This window comes from Cavia porcellus, unplaced genomic scaffold, assembly GCF_034190915.1.
Source record: "Cavia porcellus strain 051 isolate PalLab524CR breed Dunkin Hartley unplaced genomic scaffold, mCavPor4.1 scaffold_16, whole genome shotgun sequence".
NCBI classification, from domain to species: domain Eukaryota; kingdom Metazoa; phylum Chordata; class Mammalia; order Rodentia; family Caviidae; genus Cavia; species Cavia porcellus.
Genome location: NW_026947499.1, coordinates 17,697,775 through 17,722,474, shown reverse-complemented (window position 1 = coordinate 17,722,474; position 24,700 = coordinate 17,697,775). Strand labels below are relative to the sequence as shown.

At 47.7% G+C, this 24,700-nt stretch overlaps 1 protein-coding gene across 6 annotated transcripts in view; it reads left to right on the top strand.

Moving 5' to 3' along the window:
- Window positions 1-24,700, top strand: part of Acacb (acetyl-CoA carboxylase beta) — a 146,485-nt gene that overhangs the window by 112,729 nt on the left and 9,056 nt on the right. For 4 of the 6 annotated variants that reach the window (XM_003477752.5, XM_013142015.3, XM_063225785.1 and 1 more), the window contains 14 exons: window positions 475-531; window positions 771-812; window positions 1,922-2,137; window positions 2,865-3,020; window positions 3,602-3,805; window positions 4,599-4,754; window positions 5,867-5,989; window positions 6,090-6,359; window positions 9,103-9,200; window positions 17,501-17,621; window positions 19,400-19,510; window positions 20,432-20,575; window positions 21,782-21,902; window positions 23,233-23,329. In XM_003477752.5, coding sequence (XP_003477800.1) covers window positions 475-531; window positions 771-812; window positions 1,922-2,137; window positions 2,865-3,020; window positions 3,602-3,805; window positions 4,599-4,754; window positions 5,867-5,989; window positions 6,090-6,359; window positions 9,103-9,200; window positions 17,501-17,621; window positions 19,400-19,510; window positions 20,432-20,575; window positions 21,782-21,902; window positions 23,233-23,329 — 1,916 coding nt within the window. Of the gene's footprint in view, window positions 1-474; window positions 532-770; window positions 813-1,921; window positions 2,138-2,864; window positions 3,021-3,601; window positions 3,806-4,598; window positions 4,755-5,866; window positions 5,990-6,089; window positions 6,360-9,102; window positions 9,201-17,500; window positions 17,622-18,207; window positions 18,250-19,399; window positions 19,511-20,431; window positions 20,576-21,781; window positions 21,903-23,232; window positions 23,330-24,700 lie in introns of those variants that run through there. The other 2 variants (XM_013142016.3, XM_063225786.1) reach the window with 2 other exon arrangements.

Here is a 24,700-nt window from a genome sequence, read left to right as displayed (position 1 = left end):
ACACTTGCTGTTATATCCGTTAGAGCTCTTATGTTCTTCTCTTCTTATCAGAGTTTTATTGAGATGTAATTCGTGTACTGTACAACTCAATCAATAAAAGTATATAGTTCAGTGCTTTCCAATACGGCTACAGAGTTTCACAGCCATCACTCCAGTCAGGTGTAGAACATTTTCATCACCATCTTCCTGCCAAAAAATCTGTACTAAATTCACAGTTTTTTGCCATCATTCTTCAAATCAAAGTCCTTGCCCACTCTACCTCAGCCTTAAGCAACCACTGGTATCCTTTTTCTCGCTCTAGATTTCTCATTCTGAATGTTTCATACTCATGGAATCATACTCTGCAAGGGCTTTTGTAGCTGGCTTCTTCCACTTAACACATTTTCATGGTTCAGTCATGTGGGAATATGTGTCAGTCCACCCTTCTTTTTATAGGTAAATAATACTCCATTGTGTCATTGATTTTCAATGCAGAAAAACATCCTTGTGGATTATGGACTCCGAAGAATCACATTCTTGATTGCCCAAGAGGTCAGTCCAGTTCTCAGTTCATCTATGTGAGTCTTTCTCATTCTCTAACCCCCTGAGACATTTCTGTGACACTTATTTCATAGTTTGGTATAAAAGTGATCAGCTGCAAGAAAAATGAACACTTTCCAATGTTTCATTCTAGGAGAAAAGTTATTGTTAACAACCACAAAATAATTATAGGATGTTTTTGAATGGTTCTTGCTTGATTTAACCATCTTTTGTATGATTCCTTTTTACAGAAAGAGTTTCCCAAGTTTTTCACATTCAGAGCAAGAGATAAGGTATGAAAGCGGTGATACTATCCTCTTTTTTGGTACTCATGAGGAATATGTCCCCAGCCTTTAATGCATGCTTTGAGAACATAGTGACTGACATGTCACAGCTGTCCCCTAGAATCATACCTCCAATGCCAACCCGTGATTCCCACACAGACCCTCAGGATCCTGTTCTTTCTGCAGGTTTCCCACTCACTTGGATAATTTTTGCATTTGCTGGTGTACTCAGTAAGACAGTTTTACTAGCTCCCTGTCTTACGTTCTTTTAGGCCACTGGTTGGCAAACAATGACTTGTAGACCAGATGCCTGTTTTAGAAATAAAGTTTTATTGGAACACAGCCACGCCCATTTGATGACATGTTGTCTGCTTTCCCACTGACATAGCAGACTTAAGTTATTTGATCAAGGCTGTTTGGTTCATCAGCCAAAAACACCTTGTGTTTGGCCCTTTAGGAAAATGTTTACTGATCCTTGTTGTAGAACAAGTGAGCTCATACCCAGAATGAGTTAAAGACCCTATTCAGTTCAGAATTTATATTTTAATTTACCCTAAGCCTAAATTTTCCAGCTAAGACCAACGTTTTATAACACATTCATTTTGTCTTATTCAGCTCCAATACTGTCTGCTGCTTCCTTTTGGGAACCACGTTCAACCCAGAACCAGGGGTTGGCACACTTAGGAAAGACCATGCTGTGACATGGAGAATAGCCTCCTGTCACTGGCAGGTGCTAGGGCTGGCTGGGCTGACCAAGGAGCTAAGACATATCCCCAGCACTCCATCCTTGTGATGTCTGTGGCTGCCCTATGTCCTAGCAAATCTCTTTTTTTTTTTTTTTTTTTTGGTCTTTTTCGTTTTTGTCGGTACCAGGGATCGAACTCACAACTGCCTGCTTGCAAGGCAGGCACTTATGCTTCTGAGCTAAATCCCCAGCCCCCCTAGCAAATCTCTTGAGCCTGGGGGTTGCTTGCAGCTAGGTGCCACAGTTAGTGCCACGTTCCCCAGCACCATGGATGCTGCAGGCACAGTGCATGATGCAGGCATATGGCTGCAGAACTAAACTCCACAGGCGTGTCTCAGTGTGTCTGTCTGTCCTCCCTCTGGGTGGCCCGCAGTTTGCAGAGGATCGCATTTACCGTCACTTGGAGCCCGCCCTGGCCTTCCAGCTGGAGCTCAGCCGGATGCGCAACTTTGACCTGACTGCTGTGCCCTGTGCCAACCACAAGATGCACCTTTACCTGGGTGCTGCCAAGGTGAACGAAGGGGTGGAAGTGACGGACCACAGGTTCTTCATCCGAGCCATCATCAGGCACTCAGACCTGATTACGAGGGTGAGATATCCTAGAACACTTTTTTTTTTTTATTAATCCCACATGGGTGAAATTTAAACTAATCTCAGTTTTTTGCTACTTCAGTCATAGAGGTGCTTAATAGGTTTTAATATTATTTAGCTGTGGTGAAGGCAAAGATCAGGAGGCAATTAGCACTGGAACGCTAAGAAAGGTTTCCATGTATCCCAGTGAGTACTGGGGTTGCTCAGGAGACAGAAGAATGAAGAGAAAAGCTGAGCAGGAGCCCTTACTGTGGCTCACAAAGTAAAGAATGGGCGAGGCAGGGCCAGCAGGGTTGGGCCTGGCTGGCTTAAACGGTTGCCATATACCTGAGCGCAGTGCTGTGCCTAGTTGGAATCTGGGCCTAGGCTGATGCGGGTAGGAACAGGGACCTGGCTTAGGTGGAGGAGGGAATGGAGTGAAGGTTGCTTGTGGGTGACAAGCATGCTCCTGGGAGAACTGCTCACAATGTCTAGAACAGACAGCCTTGGGACAGCCAGTCCCCTTAGGGGCAGGCATGGCTCAGATGTCAAAAATGCCAGAAAACAGGAAATAAAAGGCCTAGGGAATATACCCTGCAGCCTGGGTGTCCCCAGCAGGGCTGTGCTGCTTTCGGAGGGCACACATGGAGGAGGAGAGGGTTTTCCTTCCTGAGGCTGAGTTGCCACCCAGCCAGCGTAGACCCTGTGGCCCTGGCCTGAAACTCTGCCTCCTTGCCTTTTGATAGGAAGCCTCCTTCGAGTACCTGCAGAACGAGGGTGAGCGGCTGCTCCTGGAGGCCATGGACGAGCTGGAGGTGGCATTCAACAACACAACCGTGCGCACAGACTGCAACCACATCTTCCTCAACTTCGTGCCCACCGTCATCATGGACCCCTCCAAGGTTACACCTCCTGGGGGCTCTCACTGGGTTCTGGGTTCAGCCTCCTGTCCTTCTTCACACCATACTGCCTTAGAGCACTGTCTCCTGGGCTGCAAGACCTGGTTCCATGAGGAATCCGTGTGCAGTGGAGGCTCAGTTGCTGCAGGAGGGGAGGGAACCTTCCGCCATGCAGTCCTACAGCTAGGTGTTAGCTGAATCATGAGCGCTTGATACACTTTAGGGCAGCAGGCTTGCCCAGAATGTCTTTATCTGTTAATGGGAGGTAAAAAGTACCTGCTGCAGGCAGGGGACCTATCTCAATGGAAGAGCACTTTTCTAGCATGTGTGAGGCCTGAGGTTCAATCCCCAGAAATGCAAAGAAAGAAAAGTCCGCCTTGCTCTGTAATTAAGGGAATGAAATGAGGTCATGGGTTTCAAATACTTTTCAAGATGCCCGCTGTCATCATTAGCAGATACTCCATGCTGAATGCAAGATGCTAGCCATTTTGCACTGAATATGGTTCACCACCCCGTTATTGGCGCTGTTGCCAGTGTGTTTGTGGAGTGGGCTCTGAAACTGGAATTCCTGTGTTTGGGGACAGATCGAGGAGTCTGTGCGCTCCATGGTCATGCGCTACGGTAGCCGGTTGTGGAAACTCCGCGTGCTGCAGGCCGAGGTCAAGATCAATATACGGCCGGCCGCCACCGACAGTGCTGTACCCATCCGCCTGTTTATCACGAATGAATCGGGCTACTACCTGGATATCAGCCTCTACAAAGAAGTGACTGACCCCAGATCTGGAAACGTAAGGCAGAGTTGGGCCCCCGAGGTCTGAGCTAGAGCAGGGTGGCAAGGTGTTGTTTAAATCAACCCTCAGTGACCGGCTTGCCTTGCCCGGATGGAATGGGGCAGCTCTGAGAGCTCTGTGGATTAACAGCTCCATTTGTGTGAGCTTCTCCTCTCTGAGCTCTGGCTGTTCATCCTCTAGGCTGTAATTCATCCTGCAGCCACATTAGAATTGTGTGTAACCCTCACAATGGTTCACTTAGGGAAATATTTTTCCCGGCTACATTTCTAAAATGAATCAAGCCTTCTTTTTTATTGCCATTACTGTTTATGTATATGTCAAGACACATATACATATATGTACACATGTGTATATACACAATACATTTTTATTTGAAACAATTAAGCTCCAGACACTTATATTTAAAAGAAATAGCACCAAACAAAAATAGGGCAAAGTTCTAATGTGAGTTTCACCCAGTTTTTTCCAGTGGGGCATTTTACTGGACTGTAATGTAGCACCCAAACAGGAAGTCGTGTTATCTCAGATACAGACCTTATTCAGCATTCAGGGGTTTCTGCACAACAGTTGGGGTGTGCATCTATGTTACTGTGGCTGTGATACTTCTGGAATTCTGTCTCCACATTTCCCACTGCCCTTGTTCTGGTTGCCCGCAGAGGTGGACAGGACATCAGGCGTCCTAGGGATTTAGTTTGTCACGGGATGCACCATGCCAGTGTGTCTCCACTGGGGAGAAGTGGGGTGCTCTGGGATCTTCCTTCTTCTTTATTTTTCTTTCTTTCTGCTCCAGATCATGTTTCACTCCTTTGGTGACAAGCAAGGAAGCCTGCACGGGATGCTGATCAACACACCCTATGTCACCAAGGATCTGCTTCAGGCTAAGCGATTTCAGGCGCAGTCCCTGGGCACCACCTACGTGTACGACTTCCCGGAAATGTTCCGGCAGGCAAGTCCTGTGGCCCAGACACAGCACCCGCCCTGGGTCCTCTCTCCCGACGCCCCCAGAACCAAAGCCTCCTGTCCTAAGTCATGCTTCTGAGACACTGTGTAAAAAGAACTTCATGAAGAGGACAAAGTTAATGTTGGGAAAGCTTTTGTAGTATTTTTGCCCAAAATGAACTTAATTTTATCATTTAATTAATGATAGAGTTGTATGATATAAAATTGTTGGAAAAATAAGAAGAAATTAACTCATATTTCCATGTCCTGTGACAAGTTAATTAATAGTTTGATGTTTCCTTCTGGTCCTTTTAATGAGCATTTACTAACTGTTACTTACCAAGCTCCCTTTGAAGTCTAGAGAAACCATGAGAAAGAGGCCTGGCTACTGGCTTTGAAGAAGTTTTAGTTTACTCTTAGAAAATGTTTGGGGGGCCAGGAATGGTGCCCGGCACCTGTAGTCCCAGCTGTTGGAGGCTGAGGAGGGAGAATCACTTGAGCCTGAGAGTTCAGGGCCAGATTGGACAACACAGTAAGATCCCCATTTCAGGGGGAAAAAAAGGAAATAATGGCATGTTGTATTATTAAAGTGCTCACTGGAAAAATCAAAAACGTGCAGCAGTGGTAGACATTAAATTCAGGACAACGTGTTCTTGGGCTTTTAAGGGGGAAGGGACAGATACAACAGGGACCCGACCACATCTTTAAAGAATGTTGTGTAGGGCCAGGCATGATGGTGGGCACCATAGTCGTGGCCACTTTGGAGGCACCTGTATCTCTTGAACCCAAGAGTTTGAGGCTGGCCTGGGCGACACAGTGAGACCTCATCTCAAAAAAAAACCTTAAGAAACTATGAAAATACTAAAATTTGACAAAGTGAACAGATGGTTTCCCAGATACTTATTTTTTATTCTACATGATTGTGTGTGTGTGTGTGTGTGTGCACGCGCTCACGTGCATTTGTTTTGTTTTAGCTTTTGGAATGCTTTAAATGTTTCATGGCTTAAAAAGAAAAACTAGGAAATTCACCCAGGAATTATGACAAGTCATCTCCAGGTAGAAAAGGCATATTTCCTTCTGATGATTTTAGTTTTTCACTCTTTATTTTCCTCCTTCTAGGCTCTCTTTAAACTGTGGGGCTCCCCGGACAAGTACCCGAAAGACATCCTGACGTACACTGAGTTGGTGCTGGACTCCCAGGACCAGCTGGTGGAGATGAACCGGCTTCCTGGCAGCAATGAGGTGGGGGCTCCGCTCAGCCCGCTGTGGTGGAGTCGGCCTTTGTGAGATGTTTCCAGTGGAGGACCAAACCATTTTCCTTGGGTCCTCTTCTCCCCGACAGGTGGGCATGGTGGCCTTCAAAATGATGTTCAAGACCCCAGAGTATCCAGAAGGGCGGGAAGTGATCGTCATCAGCAACGACATCACCCACCACTTGGGATCCTTTGGCCTACAGGAGGACATGGTGTACCTGCGGGCGTCAGAGCTGGCCCGGGCACAGGGCATCCCCAAAATCTACCTGGCAGCCAACAGTGGGGCCCGGATTGGCCTAGCAGAGGAAATCAAACCCATGTTCCAGGTGGCCTGGGTGGACCCAGAGAACCCACACAAAGTACGTTGTGGAATGGGGGTGGCGGTGCCAAGTTGCTTAGCTAGCACAGGTTGGAATTCCAAGTCCTAAAGCCCCAAACTGGAAATGCTTCAAAATCTCAGGCTTTTTGAGTGCCAGTGTGATGGTCCTTGTGGAAAGTTTCGCACCTGACCGCATGATTGGATCATAGCCTAAACACAAGTGCACTAAAGATATTGTATGAAATTATAGGTATTGTATGAAACAAGTGCATTTTGTGTTTAAAGCTGGGTCCAACTCCCAAAATATCTCCTTATAAATATATAAATATTCAGAAAAAGTCTAAAATCCAAAACACTTCTGATCCTAATCATTTCAAGTAAGAAATACTCAACCTGTATTGTACTATCTCGGTGATGAACGATTATACCAGCAACAGACTAGAAAGAATTTTTTTTTTGAGACCAGGTCTCACTGTGTAGTTCAGGATGACCTTGAACTCATTGTATAGCCCAGGTTGGTCTCAAACTCATGGCAATCCTCTTGCCTCAGTCTCCTGAGTGCTAGGATTACAGGCTTGTGGCACCATGCCCAGCCTAACTTTTTATGTATAAAGCACAGATATACATACTTAACATAAAAAGACACACAGTATATTAGTGTTAGTAAAATTTCATTGGAACCAAGTGTGGTGATACACATGTGTAATCTTAGCACTCTGGGAGGCCGAGGCAGGAAGATTGCAAGTTTGAGCCCAGCCTGGTCAATTTAGTAACTTAGCAAGTTAACATTTATTAAAAAAAACAAAACTGGTTATGTAGTTCAGTGCAAAGGCCCTGGGTTCAGTTCCCAGTATGGTAAATAAAACTTTTTTCCACCTCTGGAAAATGGTGATTAGGAAAAAAATGTCTGTAAATGTTCATGGAGGGGGCAATATTGAACTGATATATTGAGCAGCTCTTGAATCCTGTGTGCACCAAGAATGCCCCGGCCTTGAAAGAGTTACTAAAAGTCAACTGGAGATGTACAGATCTCAGTTACAATAAAAGGCAAAGTGAATGGGAGAAAAGCGTGCACACTGTGTGAGTCTCAAGGCACAGTCATTCCTTCCAGCCACAGCGGGTGGCCTCAACATGGCGATGCTGCTGGTCCACCGACGAGACTTTGTTTTCAGTACTGGGATTGGACCCAGGGCTTGGTACCGGCTAGGCAGGTGCTCTCCACTGAGCTACACTCCCTGTCTTCTCTTTGATTGTATTTCAAACTACAGTCTCATCAAATTACCCAGATGACCTTGAATTTGGAATCCTCCTGCCTCAGCTTCCCAAGTAGCTGGGATTACCAGCCCACATTTATTTGGGCAGACAGCCAAAACTATTTTCTTAAGCAGCTTGAAGAATTCTAATTCAGAAATCTAAAACCCAGAATGCTCCAAAATCCAGAAATGGTGAGCACTGATGTAACCACTCAAGTAAAAAAGTTTACAGAGGACTTAATGTAACAGATCATACTGAAAACACAGTTACTAAAATATGCTGAAGTCCAAGTACTTTGAATAAGGAATGATACATTATATTATATTATAATGTATATAATATATAAGGTATTATATATGTATATATGGTAAAGAGTGCATAAACAGTATATCTTTAATACTAAAATTTTTTGAAATTTTGTTTAAAGAGAAAAAAAGCAAAACAGAAAAAAGGGTAGAAATAATACAGAATTCAAAAAATAAGCAATAAGAAATCACTAGTTGATAAATTACATATTGTCCTCTTAAAAATAGTTGTTCAAGTTACAAAAGTAAAGCATACAAAGTGGGCATTCAAACAGTGAGACTGCAAACAGTTCTGTTCAGCGATCCAACAAAAACTAACTTAGTAATATTGTTATCAGTCCTATACACTGAAACATACATAGTTATATCCTTTAGAGCACTTTTTTTTCCTCTCTTTTTTACAATAGCAATTACATATTTTGGGTTTTATTACTCCTATAGTTCTACACTAGAGACAATGTGATATTTATAAATATGATTGTTTTTTATTTCACTTATGAGGATAGTCTCAAGTTGTCTCCATTTGCCTATGAAGGCTTCAAGATCATCTTTTTTATAGCTGAGTAATATTCCATTGTATAAAAATACCACATCTTTTCCATCCATTCTGTGGTTGATGGGCACCTTGGTTGTTTCTAAGATTTAACTATTACAAATTGTGCTGCTGTGAACATGGGTGCTCATATATCACTGTGACATGACCTTTTCAGGTTTTCTGGGAAAATATCCAGGAGGGAGATAGCTGGGTTGAATGGAACTTCCAATCCTAGTCTTCTGAGAATTCTCCATAGTGATTTCCACAGTGGTTGCAACAGTCTACACTCCCACCAACCATGAAGCATGTTCCTTTTTCCCCCGCAGCCTTGTCAACATTTGTTATCAGTTGATTTCTTGATGGCAGCTAATACTAAAATTTTATGGGTGGCTGCTAGCAATAAGAAAAAAAATTTTAGAATACTCCTTAGTAGAATGATGATGAGAAGACTGAGAAACTGAGGCAGAGACCAGGAAGGGCACGTGGTTGCATTGTAAGGATGAGCAGAAGGTGCTGAGCTCAGAGCGGACCTCTGCCTGCAGCTCTAGAGAGCGCTGTGGACGCGGCCTGTTGGTTAGCATTGTTACTAATGTTCCCCCTATGGTGTCGACATTTGAGAACAAGACAGTAGCTGTCCGGTCCAGTGCAGGGAACTGCATTCACAGCCTCACCCACATGTACTTTTTCAGGGATTTAAATACCTGTATCTGAAGCCCCAAGACTACACCAGAATCAGCGCCCTGAACTCTGTCCACTGCAAACACATTGAAGAAGGAGGAGAATCCAGGTAAATGACGCCTCAGGTAGGGCCTTGATTGTGGGCTTGGTTAATTTCAGCCTGTAGTGGGGATTCTGTCTTTTTGCCTCAGGCAGGCCTGTGGGGTTAGTGTTTGTACAGTAGGACCCCTGAGCTTCATTTTTTTTGGCAGGACAGTGGGCCCTTGAGTTATGACTGGCCTGACATGTGAACAACTTTGGGTTATGACCACAATTTTAACTTACAACCAAAGTCTTGGGTTATAACCCAGATGCTGGCTGCTTGTGCTTCCAGAAGGCCGCAGATACTGATTGAACCTTTAAAGAATTCTGGAAGGAACATTACAGTATCTTTTCCTGTGTGAGGTTAATGGAGAAATCCAGGACCATTGTCTCTCTGAGGACACTGAGATCTGCTGGACACAGGGCAGAGACTTTGAAGGCTGTGTAGAGGAGCCCAAGTCTTCTTAACAGCCTGAGTTACAAGGAGCCCTCCGGGATGAATTGTTTGTACCTCAAGGCCCACCACTTGGGCTGGAACCCACAACCTCATGCCCGCCAGGAAAGAGCTCCATTCCTAGTCCTTTTATTTCAGTTTTATTTTGAGAGTCAGTCTAATTAAGTTCCCTAGGGCTGGCCTTGAAGTTGTCAATCCTGCCTCAGCCTCCAAAGTAGCTGGGATTACAAGTGTGCACTCCATTTGGGGCACTGGGAACAAACATTTGGGATATTTTCCACAGTGAACGTACCCGGTCACCCTAAAATAAGTTACCCTTCTCCCACAATTAGTGGAGAAGAAGATTGGATTCTCCTGGCGGCCCAGGAGCTATGGATTCACTTTTTATAACCACATTATCCAGACCAATGCAGCCGCTGGTTGACAATTTTGGAGGTCAGGAGGGTGGGACACAGGACTCCCTTCTCTGGTGATGTCAGGGGCTCTGGAATGTTTTCTCCAGGGCCGGTTGTGTTTTTCTTAGTGGGATCAACCCATTCCGAATTCTCCAGATGTGATTTTCCTGGTGTGTTACTGATATATGGGGAAACATTATTTTTCCTTTTAAGTCCCATAGTCCAATAAGGTTAAATGAAATCTTACAAGCACCCTTCTTGCAGGCCTTCTCAGAGTCTCTAACACATGAAAGGGCTTTGTTGTCGATGTCGCTCCCGGCCGGCAGGAAGGACACACGACAAAGTCTGGCAGTGGACAACCTTTTCTTTTATTTTCTCTCCGTACAGCCTGCCCTGGGATCGCTCCCAGCTGAAGCCTCCTTTGGTCCGCTCCCCGCGGCTCCTTCTGGGCTTCTACTTCCGGGCTTCTTCTTCCCCCCCAGGGGTGGCACCAGTATATATACGGATACAGTGTCCAATCATGTTAAAGTAAGCAAGGCAAGCTGATTGGCTAACATCATCAGTTGCCAGGCAGACTATATTGTTGAGCGGGTTGCTTACGCGGTAAGCAGGAAACTAACGTGCTCGATGGGAGGGGTAATCTACCTCAGGCTTTACTCTTTACTACAGGCCTCACGTCCGCCAAGTGAGGCGACCGGGCTCGGGGCTGCGGCTCCCAACATCTCCCCCTTTTTTATTTTTTATGAATGTGCGCATCGTAGCCCTTTCTGGACTGGGTGCAGAGGCTTATGCCCTATGCGTAGGCCCACCGTAGGTCCTTGGCTTAGACCCTGGTCGGCCGTCCCATGGTCTGTCAAGGCCCTGAGGCCCTCGTCCTTTTTCTAGGGCCAGGCACAAACTGGACGGAACCTGGATGCACACAAGCTTGCACTCATTTCCTCTCCGTAAAGAAATCCCCTCGGAGAGAAATTTAGACCTGGGCAGCATCTAACAGTCCAGCGGCTTACGTGCAGGATGGGGTAGGGCCTGGCTTAGGTTGAGTCGCACCGGGGGAGTACGCTCTTACCTGTCATTGACTCTCCTACCCAGCTATGTCATAATTTTTTTAGAGGAGGAGTGTGGGAAGCTCACCATCCCTAGACTCGGTCGTAGGCTAGGCGAGCGAGCCATGCATATGCCTGAGGATCTTTTTGTCCATTTCGGGCTACCACTATTTCTATTCATCTTGTTGGTTGGTCTGTGATGGATCTCCGGTAGGGCAGGTCTGATCTTCAGTCGAGGGCTTTGTCGCCCGTGTCAGTCTCTCCGGTACCCACAGTGGTTCTCGTCCCGATTCCTGTGGGAAAACACAAACCGCGCCTCGGTTCCAGCTAACCACCGGATCCGGGCCCATCCATTGTCCTGTTAGGACATCTTTCCATTTAACCCACCCTTTATGGTTGGAGGAAGGGTTGTAGTGCTCCATAGCTGGGGAGCAATTATCATTATTTAAATTTAAAAAATTGTGTGTGAATAGTGCCATGGATAATCGTGCCTTTGGGGCCAGGCCTTGGCCTACTCCCCCTTTTTGTTTAGCTAGAATTGCTTTGAGACTTTTATGGGCTCTTTTGATGATTTTTTGACCTTGGGGATTGTATGGGATACCATGTTTTAATTGAACCTCCATCATTTTGCAGAACTCATTGAAGGCTTTGCCTATATAGGCTGGTCTATTATCAGTCTTTAATATTTTTGGTTTGCCCCATGCGGCCCAAGCCGCCAGGCAATGATTGATCACATTAGACACTTTTTTACCTGTTTCTGCTGTTGCAAATATGACGTGAGAACAGGTGTCTGTGGAAACATGAACATATTTAAGAGTCCCAAACTCCTGTATATGTGTGATGTCCATCTGCCAAACATCACCAGGGATCAAACCTCGAGGGTTTACTCCCATCGGTATGGCAGGTTTGTATGTGGCACAGGAGTCACATAGTCGCACGATATCTCGTGCATCTGCTCTGGAAACATGGAAATGGTTTGCTAGTGTCCTGGCATTGACATGAAACTTATCATGGAAGGCACGGGCTCGCTCGATTGGTGTTAGTAAGGTAAAAATCCATAACGGGCGAGTGGCAGTGTCAGCAGCCGCATTCCCCTGTGCCATAGGCCCTGGCAGGGATGTATGTGCTCTTATGTGGGTGGTGAAGACCTTATGGTGTCTGTTCTGAAGCAATGTCTGCATAGACAGGAACAGCCCAGCCACTGTGGAAGTGGATCTAATTAAACCGGCAGTCTCAAGCACTTGCATAGCATTGACCACATACCTAGAATCGGAGACAATGTTAATGGCTCCTGAGAACCGTTTAAGAATCATTTTAACGATCTGTAGTTTTACCACCTGAGGCTGATCAGGTTCAAATTGTATGGTAACCGGGGGCTTGCCTAGGATCACATAGGCGCCTATCCCCGTCTTGGAGCCATCTGTATATATTGTAGTTGCTGGGACTAATGGCTCAGAGGCAGTAACCTTTGGAAAAATTACAGGGTGCTGAGTAACAAATGACAAGATAGGGTCTTTAGGGTATTGATTGTTTATATCCCCATGGAAAACACATCTCAAAATGGCCCAAGTATCTATGCAGGCAGCCAGGGTCTTGATCTGGCTGGCGGTATAGGGTACTCGGATGGCTTGTGGTCCTGAGCCAAAATGTTGGACAGCTCTATCATGCGCTTTAAGGGCCAATGAAGCGACTGCCTCTGGGTAATGCTCTATGACTTTTGCAGGTGAGACCTTAGGGTGTATCCACAGTAGTGGTCCTTTCTGCCAAATCACCGCTGTGGGCTGTAGACTAGTCTGTAGCAAACAGACATCAAAGGGTCGCTCTGGTTTAATTCTGTGTAAGGTAGCCCCACCTAAGGCTTTCTCCACTCTCTGTAAGGCAGCTCTTGCCTCAGGAGTGAGCCTCCTGTGGGAGGCTATATCTGGGTCTCCCTTCAGAAGGTCGAACAGGGGTTTGAGATCTGAATTTGGTATATGTAAATATGGCCTAATCCAATTAATGTCTCCCAATAGCTTTTGCATGTCATTTAGGGTCCTAACGCCATCCGTCCTAATGGTGACCTTCTGCGGAGAGACTAGCATAGGGGAGATTCTCGCGCCTAAGTAGGTCACCATTTCTCCTCCCTGAATCTTGTCGGGGGCAACATGTAGATTGGCTTGTCTCAGGGCCTCGACCAACTGGCCGAGCATATTATTTAGCATGTCTGGGTCCCTGCCGCTGAGCAAAAGGTCGTCTATGTAATGCACACATCTTATCTTGGGAAAGGATTTCCGTAGGGGGGCCAGTAGGGAATCAAGGTAAATCTGACACATAGTGGGACTGTTGGCCATACCTTGGGGCAGCGTTATCTACTCGTATCTGAGATCAGGGCTTTCTTGGTTAATGGTGGGTAAAGTAAAGGCGAACCTATGGGTGTCCTCTGGATGTAGGGGGATTGAGAAGAAACAGTCTCTAAGATCTATAACATAAATCGGCCAAGACTGAGGGATGGCTGAGAGAGCTGGCAGCCCCCTCTGGACCGCCCCCAGGGACTGCATCTGCGCGTTGACCGCCCTTAGATCATGGAGCAGCCTCCATTTGCCAGACTTTTTCTTAATTATAAAAATGGGGGTGTTCCATGGGGAGGTTGACGGCTTAATGTGTCCTAATCTAAGTTGTGTACTGACTATTTCTGACAAGGCTAATAGCTTCTCCTTAGGCAGGGGCCACTGAGGTACCCAAACCGGATCATTTGACCTCCAGGTGATTTTGATCGAAGTGGGTAGGAGAGCTTCTTCAGCGGCCCCTAAGAAAAACCCAGCCCTTGCCTACCTTTTTTGTTCTCTACTGGTATTGGGGATGTCCGACCCTGTAGGGCATTGCCCAAGCCTTTGCCGGGGGTATATCCCTGGTTCCTGAGTATATCCTTAGCCTGGGGGGAGCAGTTTGACGTAAGCGTGACATCCATCTGAGTGAGGATGTCCCTTCCCCATAGAGACACTGGCAACTGCAACACAAATGGTTGGAAATGGCCCTGATGACCCTCCTCATCACACCAGAGCAGGGTTGAAGCACTAACCTGAGGAGCTGACACCATCCCCAGGCCCTGCAGCGTGTTATCTGCAGTGTTGGTGGGCCAGTTGGAAGGCCAATCCTTTTTGGAGATAATGGAACGGTCAGCTCCTGTATCTAGGAGCCCTGTTATATTCTTGCCATTGACCTTAAGTGAGAGCATGGGCCTTTTATCAAGTGTCATATGGAGTCCCTCGAAGACTTCCCCTGAGGAACCGAAACCTTGACTTTCTCTAATTTTCTGCTTTGAGGGAAATCTCTTGTGGAGACTGGGGAGCAGCAAGAGCTGCGCTATCTTGTCTCCTTTATTGATTACCATAGTACCCACAAGAGATTGAACCATAATTTTAATATGTCCTGTGTAGTCTGAGTCTATGACCCCCGGGACTACTGTGAGACCCCGAAGGGCCGTGGAGGATCTCCCGATCACCAGACCCACGGAATTTTCGGGTAACGGTCCCTTAAAGGTGGTTTCAACCACTTGAACACCCATGTCAGGCACTAATATAAGTCTGGAGGCGACACTGAGGTCCACACCTGCTGACCCAGGGGTGGCCCTTGTTGAAGGCTGCCATCCTGAGCTGTCCTGTCTCTGGGGCGGGGGCCCGCCTGTGAGGGGGGCCCCCTCTGGCCGTTTTTTGGCTCTCTAGCATCTCGTCCACAAATACGGTTGCCCTGAGCATCAAAGACCGACCTACACTCCTCAGCTTTGTGTGATCCCCTCTTGCATCGCCCACAAACATATGGTTCTTCATTCCTAGGGCGAGGCCTAGCATCTGCATTGTTTGGGCAATGACGTTTAATGTGTCCTGGCTCCCCGCAGGCAAAACACCCTCTGGCCTTACATTCCCCTCCTGACCCGCGAGGTCCCCTCTGCTGTACAGCCGCGGCCAGGAGAGCAGCCACTCCCGAGTTGGAGAGCGGCCCCCCTATCTCTCTGCATATCCTAATCCAGGTGTTGAGGTCCTTGTTCTTATGAGGGGCTATCGCTGCCTTGCACTCCTTTGTACATTGCTCGAAAATCAGCTGCCTTACCAGTGGTCGAGCCACTCCCGGATCAGAAAATATTTTATCGGCAGCATCTTGCATTCGGGCCACAAAGTCAACAAATGGCTCTGTGGTACCCTGAATTATTTTTGAAAGACACAAGGAGGCTGTTCCGGCACCACTTACCTGCTTCCAGGCACGGAGCCCTATGGCGTTGATTTGTTCATAGACAGCGCCGGGGAACTGAGTCTGATCATCAGCGTGCCGACCTTCTCCCATAAGCATTTCCTTGTTCCACCCCCGGTTTCCCCGACTGGCGTTTCTCTCAGCCTGCTCTGCAGAGAACTCTGCGTACCAGGCTTGCCAATCCAGGTAACTACCCGAGGGCAGACACGCCTTTGCCAGCTGAATCCAGTCCGCGGGGGTGAGGGGCCCAGAAGACAGGTTCTCCAGCATGGCAATGGTGTAAGGCGCAGTCGGCCCAAAGGTTGTAACTGCATTTTTAAGTTCTCTAATCTGCTTTATCTCAAAAGGCTCCCATGCATTACGTCCCTGGCCCATAGCTACTTGTACAGGAAATATCCCGTAGGGGCCACTATCTATCCCAGGTGGTGGATGTACCTCATGAGACAAACGTCCCCCCTGCCAAAGCCGCCTGTAAAAATACCGACCCGCCGGCGGCGGAGCATAAGACGGCGGCCATGATTGGGCGGAAAATGGGGGCCCGTGCATCACTTCCTGTTCTGGCGAAGGGGAAGGGAGCTCCCGGGCGGCCGCCTCGCGGCGAGGGATCGCCTCCGGGAACAGCCCCCAAGGTGGGGCGGAAGGCTTCGCCTCCCTCTCGCGCCGGGGAGCGCTCAGGAGCTCTCTACTCCTCCGCAGACCAAGTTGAGCGGAGCGCAATTCACGGCGCAACGCTGGGAAAGAACCCTGCGACTCCTTATCGAGCGACTTAGGCTCCTGACAGCTGGTCTCTTTGGCCTCCTTGCCATTCAACTTTCCCTCGTCCTCGGAGTCAGACGACTCCGAGGCTAGAGCCCCGTCCTTCTCCTTAGCATCTTTGTTCCCCTTGACGGGCCCCTCTCGGGAGCTCCCCGACTGGGCCTGCTCAAATACCCTGCGTACTTTTGTAAGCTCTTGAGAGCTTTCTCCACAACCACCCTCGCTCTTAGTGTTGCTACCTAGCATGTTTCCCATCTTTTAATATGTTACTCACCGCGTGAGGCCCAAGGAATCCGCCACTTACGCGTGAGCCTGAGGGGAGTCTAAAAGCCCTGTAGGTGCGCGCCACCCAGAGCCCAGGCTTATCCCCAACTCACCTGTCTCGCAGCTCTGTACTGGAGCGTTGTCCGCTGTCACGTCTCGGGGGTGATCAGTCCCCGTGCGGGCCACCAAATGTCGATGTCGCTCCCGGCCGGCAGGAAGGACACACGACAAAGTCTGGCAGTGGACAACCTTTTCTTTTATTTTCTCTCCGTACAGCCTGCCCTGGGATCGCTCCCAGCCGAAGCCTCCTTTGGTCCGCTCCCCGCGGCTCCTTCTGGGCTTCTACTTCCGGGCTTCTTCTTCCCCCCCAGGGGTGGCACCAGTATATATACGGATACAGTGTCCAATCATGTTAAAGTAAGCAAGGCAAGCTGATTGGCTAACATCATCAGTTGCCAGGCAGACTATATTGTTGAGCGGGTTGCTTACGCGGTAAGCAGGAAACTAACGTGCTCGATGGGAGGGGTAATCTACCTCAGGCTTTACTCTTTACTACAGGCCTCACGTCCGCCAAGTGAGGCGACCGGGCTCGGGGCTGCGGCTCCCAACAGTTTGTGAATTTTTAGCAGGGATTCCTTTGGCCATGGGATCTTCACTGACTGACTGATTGTGAACTGAGTGGCTTTCCCTGTGTGCCTCCTCTCTCGGTAGGAGGCTTGACAGATGCAGGCTTGACTTTGTAGGAGTGACTGAGCCAACCCCTGGATAGGCAGGCATCTATGGCTAGGAGAAGGCGGGGTCATAGCTGGTGTTGTACTTGATCTTTGAGAATCTAGTGCAAATCCTGCTTGCTCTTTCCTTCAGTACTGAGAACTGAACTCAGGGCTTTTACACTGAACTACATCCGCGTCCCTATTTTCTATTTTGAGAAACAGTTTCACTAAGTTGCTAGTTGTCCAGGCCAGACTCAGACTTGCTGTCTGCCTGCCTCTGTCTCCCAGAGTGCTGGGATTACAGATGTGTGCCACCATGCCCAGCTTTGAACCCCCGCTTCCATTTCTCCTCTGGCCGATTTATCCCCCTTCTGGTACTTCACCCCGCATGTCTCTCCTGCCTCGGTCCACGGGAAACATGTCTGCCTTGATGTGTTGGAGGTGGCGCTGGGTCTGTAACCTGCACTTGCTCCTTGAAGGTACGTCATCATAGACATCATCGGGAAAGAAGACGGCCTGGGTGTGGAGAACATCAAGGGCGCAGGCATGATTGCCCGGGAGTCCTCGCTGGCTTACGATGAGATAATCACCATCAGCATGGTGAGTCCTCTTGCGTTTTCTTTTCTGTCTCAATATTCTATCAAGGAAACTTTAAAATAATCACAGAAGCAGAGAGAATTACCATTGAGCCCTGTGTGCAATTATACAGCGCCACTGTCTGTCAGCATGCGACCTGCTCTGTTTCTCAGTCCTCTGTTTTTCACCCATTAATTCTTTAGGTGGACCTTTAACAAAGTTTCGTGGTACTGGGAATTGGCTGAACCCAGGGGTTCTGTACCTCTGAGTGCTCTCCCTCCCTCCCTCTCTCTCTCTCTCTCTCTCTCTCTCTCTCTTTCTTTGTCTCTCTCAAGTTGAGACAAAGTCTCATTAAATTGCTCATGCCGGCCTGGAACTTGCATCGTCCTGCTTCATCCTCCCAAATATCTGGATTATAAGCATGTGCCACTGTCCCCTGCATCACTGCGCCCTCTTTTTTATATAATTGCAATTCTTTTAATATACGAGAAAATCAACAGTTTTTTCTAATAAGTGCAGAATCCAGTTTGGTTTCAGGGTTAGCAATTATTTCACAACTCTCCTTCTATAGCTGGTTAGTTTGAACCCGGGTCTAATCTCTTATTTGTAGGTGTCCAGTGGAAGACCATTTATGTGACTTTAACGGTATGAGTGCTCCCCAGCCCACCCGCATGCCCTTCCCCAGAATGTTTTGTGTCTGGTAGCAGCAGTGTAACAGTAGTCTTTAATGATAAACTGTCCTTCAAGGCTTTACCTTTCACATGCACTGTTGAATCTTCAATTTCCAGGATGGAAGTTATTAGACGTGAATGTCTTTTTTCAGCTTTGTTTCTACAATGTGGCATATGTGACTTTTAATTTTGAAATAATTTAGGGCCCACCAGAGTTTACAAGCAGTACAGAGAATTCCCAGGTCCAGCCTCCCGCATGACAGTGTCTTACCTAAGCAGGACCCAAACCAGGAGGTTAAAGCTGCCACAATTCTGCCAAATGGTACAGACTTATTTGGAGGTCACCAGTTTTTGCATGCACTCCTAGATGTATTTTTGTTTGCATGAAAAGCTGTGATTTCTCTAGAGTGACTGAGCTCTGAGGAGCTACACACAGTTGTCTTCAGGGCCCAAACATTCATCACCTGCTGCTTGTCTTTGCAACCCTTTTGTTAGCCATGGTTTTTTTTGTTTTGTTTTGTTTTGTTTTGTTTTTTTAGTAGAAAACTGTATTGCTCAGCTTTGTCACAGTAACAGACACCCGAGGTAACCAGCTTGTAAACAGAAAAGCATTATTTTGGTTCATGGGTTTGAAGGTTCCTGCCTTACTGTTCTGGGGTCTGTGACAAGCCACACAGCATAGCAGGAGCACGTGGTGAAAGGAAATAGATTACCAGGAAGCCAGAGAGAGAGAGAGAGAAAGAGAGAGAGACAGAGACAGACAGAGAGAGAGAGAGAGAGACAGAGAGACAGAGAGAGAGAGAGAGAGAGAGAGAGAGACAGAGAGAGAGACAGAGAGAGAGACAGAGAGAGAGGGAGAGCGGAGTCCCAGGTCCTTTTCCAGGACACAACCCCAGTGACCTGAGGACCTTGTAATACTTCCCACCTCTTAAAGTTTCCCCCACTCCCAGGAGTGCCAAGCTGGGGATGAGGCCTGCAGCATGGGGGCTTCAGGGGCCACGTAGGATCCAAGGAATAGTAGAAGCCAAGTTCCAACAAGTGGCTTTTGCCCTGCAGTCTGCCCCTAGCTCTGGCTGTCACTGGCCAGGAGACCTTCCGTTCACGGAATTCAGAAAGCTCCTGTCTCCACAGGTGACCTGCCGCTCCCTTGGGATTGGGGCCTACGTGGTGAGGCTGGGCCAGCGGGTGATCCAGGTGGAAAACTCGCACATCATCCTCACCGGAGTACGTGCTCTGAACAAGGTGACCGAGACGGGGCCTGTGGGGAGGGTTTGTGGGGTCTGGGAATCCTTTAAACATTGGTCCTCTGAGGGGGAATTTTTTCCAGTGTGAAACCAGTTTTATTCCTACTGATGTCCAAGCTACTTTTCTTATTAGCAGTTACCCAGGCTCCTTGTGAGCCACAATAGAATATATTTCAAGCTCTTTGCATGGAATTAACTCTTTCACATTTTTAAAATGTCATCAAAGTGGCATTATACTTTGCAGAAAACTAGAAAGGCTCCCCCAAAGTAGTTTTTTTTCCTTACTGTATTAAAACATTGCCTATGTTGCTATAAACTTTCCGCTTTTATTTAATGTTTATTTACTTATTTATTTTGTGGTACTGGGGATTGAACCCAGGACCTTTACACTGGGTCACATCCTCATCTCCCTCACCTTTTTTTTTTTTTAAATTTTGAGACAGGGTCTCACTAAATCATCGAGTTTCCCAAATTGGGCTCAAACTTACAATCTTCTTACCTCAGCCTCCCAGAGTGCTGGGGCTATAAGTTTGCAGCACCTCACTCAGCTGAATCTCCATTTTAATATCTGTTGGAAGCCCATTGAGGGTGATAAGTCTTCCACCAGTTGTGTCCACACCCCCCGAGGACTTGTCAAAGATGCACATTCTCAGGCCCTCAGAAGAACTTTCCAGATCACCAGAGTTGTCAGCTGCCACATCACTGGTTCTCAGCTTGAGCTGTATATTGGAAGTACCTAGAAATTTAAAACCAACCACACCTAATGGTACTCATACTATGAGTCCGGGTGTAGCCTGGGTGGTAGGATTCTCAAACGCTCCCAGGTGATTCTGACATGCAGCCGCTCAATGAGCTGATTTCCAACAGTGGAAGGGCCTTGCACTGGCCAGGATTTATTAACCGTGTTGCATCAAAGCAGCTCCTGGGAAGAGAGGTCTACACGTCCAACAACCAGCTGGGCGGCGTACAGATCATGCACTACAATGGCGTCACCCATGTCACTGTTCCGGACGACTTCGAGGGAGTGTACACCATCCTGGAGTGGCTGTCCTATATGCCGAAGGTGCACTGTCCCCTCTGTCACTTAGAGCCTAGAAGACTCTGTTACCAAGTTCATCTGTTAATTGTGTCCTTGTCACCTAGGCTAAGGAGGGAGGGTGGGGATAGATAAATGTGTCAGGGTTGGTTTTACTCCTTCCTCCTGCCCTCTGACACCTGGTTCTAGACCAGCTATTCTTGCTTTTTGTGTGATCTTGATACTATCCTTAAAAGAGAAAGCCATCTGTCGATCTGTCAAAAGGGTAAAAAGAGAACACTGGACAATAGAGAACCCCAGGTTTCATGGTCAGTCTGGATTTGACTCCTGGCTTCCTCCTTGGTAACAGTATGATTCTGGGACAATCTCTTAATCTTTCTGAGCCTCACTTTCCTCGTCTGTGAAATGTGGATAGTAGCACCTAGCTTACGGTGTTTTCATGATAATGAAGTCAAATGATGTTTAGAGCTCACCTAGGGCTACTCCTGATTGTCCAGGTTAGTTCAGATGGAGATTCTTTAACTAGATGGTAACTAGACAGATAGTAACTGGCTAGATGAGTCTCAGTTTCTTCCATGTCCAGGGGGGATAATGTTTGTCCTGCCTGGTTCTTAGGGGATCCACTGGCCAGCAGTAAGATGTAGGTAAGAGTGGGCATGGTTTCTGGTTAGCACTCTATAACAATGAGTGATGTTCTTATTCTTCATTATATTTGTTTCTGAAATGTTGGTTTCTAGTGTTCAGCCCATCCCAGACCCTCTGCTAAGAACCCCAAGTTAAAACATTACCAATGTCACTACTTATTCCTGTGTGCTCCTTTGTTCCCATCTGCATGGCCCCTGTTACCATTATCTGTAGTCAGTCTCTTTTTTTTTCTTTCTTTCAAGACATGTTTCATTTGCCATTACAGAACAGTAGCAGTTCTTCAAGACTTTCCCATCCCACCTTCGTTGAATGTACCTGACCCCTAAGTGCACTCAGGACTTGAAAAACTAGAGTTCAGGAGGGTCCACGGGTAGCCTGTCTTTGGCATTTTCCAACCAGATTAGTGGCTTCAGAAGCTCTGTTAGGATATTGCTAATGTAAGACTTAAGACATAACATCATTGCTAAGAATGGATATTGCTGCATAACCAGGCATAATCATAGCCAGAGGAGAAATACATGCAAACAGATCATAGGCCTAGCTGACAAGCACTGAAGACTGAGTTGGATACCTGCCTTTCTTTTCTAGGATGTTCACAGCCCGCTCCCTATCATCACACCCACTGATCCCATTGACAGAGAAGTTGAGTTTTCCCCATCCAGAGCTCCCTATGACCCTCGGTGGATGCTTGCTGGAAGACCTCACCCAAGTAAGTCCTCAAGTGTTGTGTGGGGATGGGAGACTTAGGTTGCTTTTTCAGGTTTGAGATAAAGGGCTGCTTAGAAAGAAGTGTTGTTTTTGACCCCATAGTCCTGAAAGGCACACTGGAGCTCAAACGCAGGGGGAAAGAGGGAATGGAGATTTTAGTCTGTGCCCTTCCTGGGCCATTGACCATCAGGGGTTGCAGACAGTTCCAGTTCCTGAAGCTGGGAGATGGAGCTCAGGCCCTGGTCACATAGTCAGAAAATGTGCTGGAATGTTAAGGTTTCCAGCCCTCCTTTCTTCTCGGCTTCTGTTTGGCTAAATGTTTACAAGGAGACACTGTGAATTTCCCAGGATGGGTACCTTGGCCTCTTCCACATGCAAGCTCCTGGGAACACATTGTCTCTCTCCCCCTCTGAAAGAGATGACTTTGTTTCCTGGAGATGCATTATTACATTTTAAGCAAGATGAACGGGCAGGAAAGCTGAGCTACCCCATCACCATATCCCAAGTCTAGAATTGTGTGTGCCAGCTCCTCCAGGAGGAATGATCCTCAGGACCATGCCAGCCCCTGGATAGCAAGAGTCTCCATCACTTGCTTCTCCTCTTTCCCATTTCCCTGGAGTTTCCCTGCCTGGTACACTCAACAGGGTGGCCTCTATCTCAGTTAAAAAATGTTGGGTTACTTACTGGCAACTTTCTCCATGGAATGGGCCCAGCCAGGAAGCCAAAGCTGGAGTGGTCAATTCATTTGCAGCCTCCCAAACCTGTAGTTGGAGACACTGCCTGCTGCCTGCCTTTTCTCTCCTTTGCATAACCGTAGCCGTTTATGCCGGGCTACAGATTTAATTGGCCGTATCCCTTCCAGCCATCACTGTGGTTGACATCCTCATAGTCTACCTCTCTGAAAAGTTGAAGATGTTCTTCCCAGTTCAGTGGCTACTACCCTGCAGCCAGCAAGCCCAGGATGAGGTGTCAGGGCAGGTGGTCCCTGCTGAAGGCCCACCTTGTAGGAGACACCCACTAGCTCTCTGCCTCTTGGGAAAGGCAGCAGGGCTGTGACTCAGATCAGGTCTTAGTGAGCCTGGCCCTGACAGGCAGCTGAAGGGAGGGGAGTCCTCCATGTGGACTGAATTTCTGACTCGATACAGGTTTTGCAGCCGTGTTCTTTCTTTGTTTTGTCTTGAGTGAGGGGTTAAGGTCTGCATGATTTTGGAGGGAAAGGAATATTAGCGCCATGAGGTCTAAGTCAGCTTGTCCTTGGGGTGATTCCCCAGCCCCGTGGCTGCTGTGGGCCTCATCCCCCTTCCAACCTGGGCCCTGCCTTCTGTCCACAGCTCTGAAGGGGACCTGGCAGAGTGGATTCTTCGACCAGGGCAGTTTCAAGGAAATCATGGCGCCCTGGGCCCCGACCGTGGTGGTAGGACGAGCCAGGTAACCCTGAAGATGGGAGCAGAGCACACATGCCTGTCTTCACCCGACATGGGGACCCTCTGGCACTAAGCCCCGGGCTACCAGGGACATTCTCACCTCAGCCCCGAGATTTTCCAGAAGCAAAAACCAACTGGGCAAAGGATTTTTTGGATGATGAACCACTTCATAAAGCCTGGCCTTGTCTGTCTGTGGTCTTAGGTGGTTTCTCAGCTAACTACTGCTAGGAAGGGACCCTTGTCTAGTGTCACTCCCTATCCGTTTTGGGACTCAGAAAGTGGCCTGGGTGCCTGCCCAGGAAACTGCAGGCATTGAACAATGGGATCTCCATTTAAGGTGCTATATTATGTTCTACTATTAGTAGAAGGCTTAATTGGTTCTAGAGCTAAAGAACTCACTTTTTAGCAGTGTAGCCCTCAATTTTTCTAAGTCTCCAGCTACCAGAAAGTTCTTCTGTTACACTGAGCTCAAAGCTGTGTCTGACAAATTACCATTCAGATTCCTGGCACAGTGTCATAGCTGTGAGTGTACTGGAGTTGAATCTCAGGTCCAGCCGTGGCTCTATCCTTATCCTCTCTGGGGCTCTGTGTCCTCATCTGTAAAATGGGGATAATAATTCTACCCCCAGAAAAATTATTGTTAAGCGCTTAAGATATCATTGAGTCCTCACTGAGTCATGGTGGCTGCAAACGTTTACCTCCTGAGTCATAAGTGTTAAACTCCTAAACATGCTATTGGACTACGATGCTTTCTCCGTAAGTATTTATTTTTAAAACCTTTTTAAAATAAGAACTTGAGATTCAGTCTTTTCCTCCTTCCAGCAGAAGCTCTGCCTTTGTGTATAGACAGCGGCTCCCACCCACCTCATAGGAGCATTACTCAGATAAACAACAGGTCGGTGGCACACATTATAGGGAGCTGGCCAGCAGGATGTGGTGACAGTTACGATGTCATGTTGTCTCCTAAGCTGAGTCTCCATCAGGCTCAGTGTCTCTTGACCTTTCCACGTGTGACTTGTCCATATTTATGCCGTGCGGCATGGTGACTAGGTATGATGGGCGATTACAGTTGGAATTTAGGACTGGGGATGGCTCGCTGGCAGAGTGCTTGCCCCGCCTGCATGAGGGCCTGGAAAACAACAACAACTGAATGAGTTTAAGGGAAAGCGGTCAAGCTGCCCCACTCCTCACATTTACTGCTCCATGATGTGCGCAGCTCACAGCTTCCTGGTTGGGCGGTGCAGACAGAGACCACGCACGGCCTTCCGCACAGAAAGTCCTGGTGGAGCCTACTGCTCCAGCCCCTGCCCTGCTCAGCTCTTCCTCTGCAGCGGTGTAGGTGCTTTGCCATCCTGGGAGACTCGTTACTTGGAAG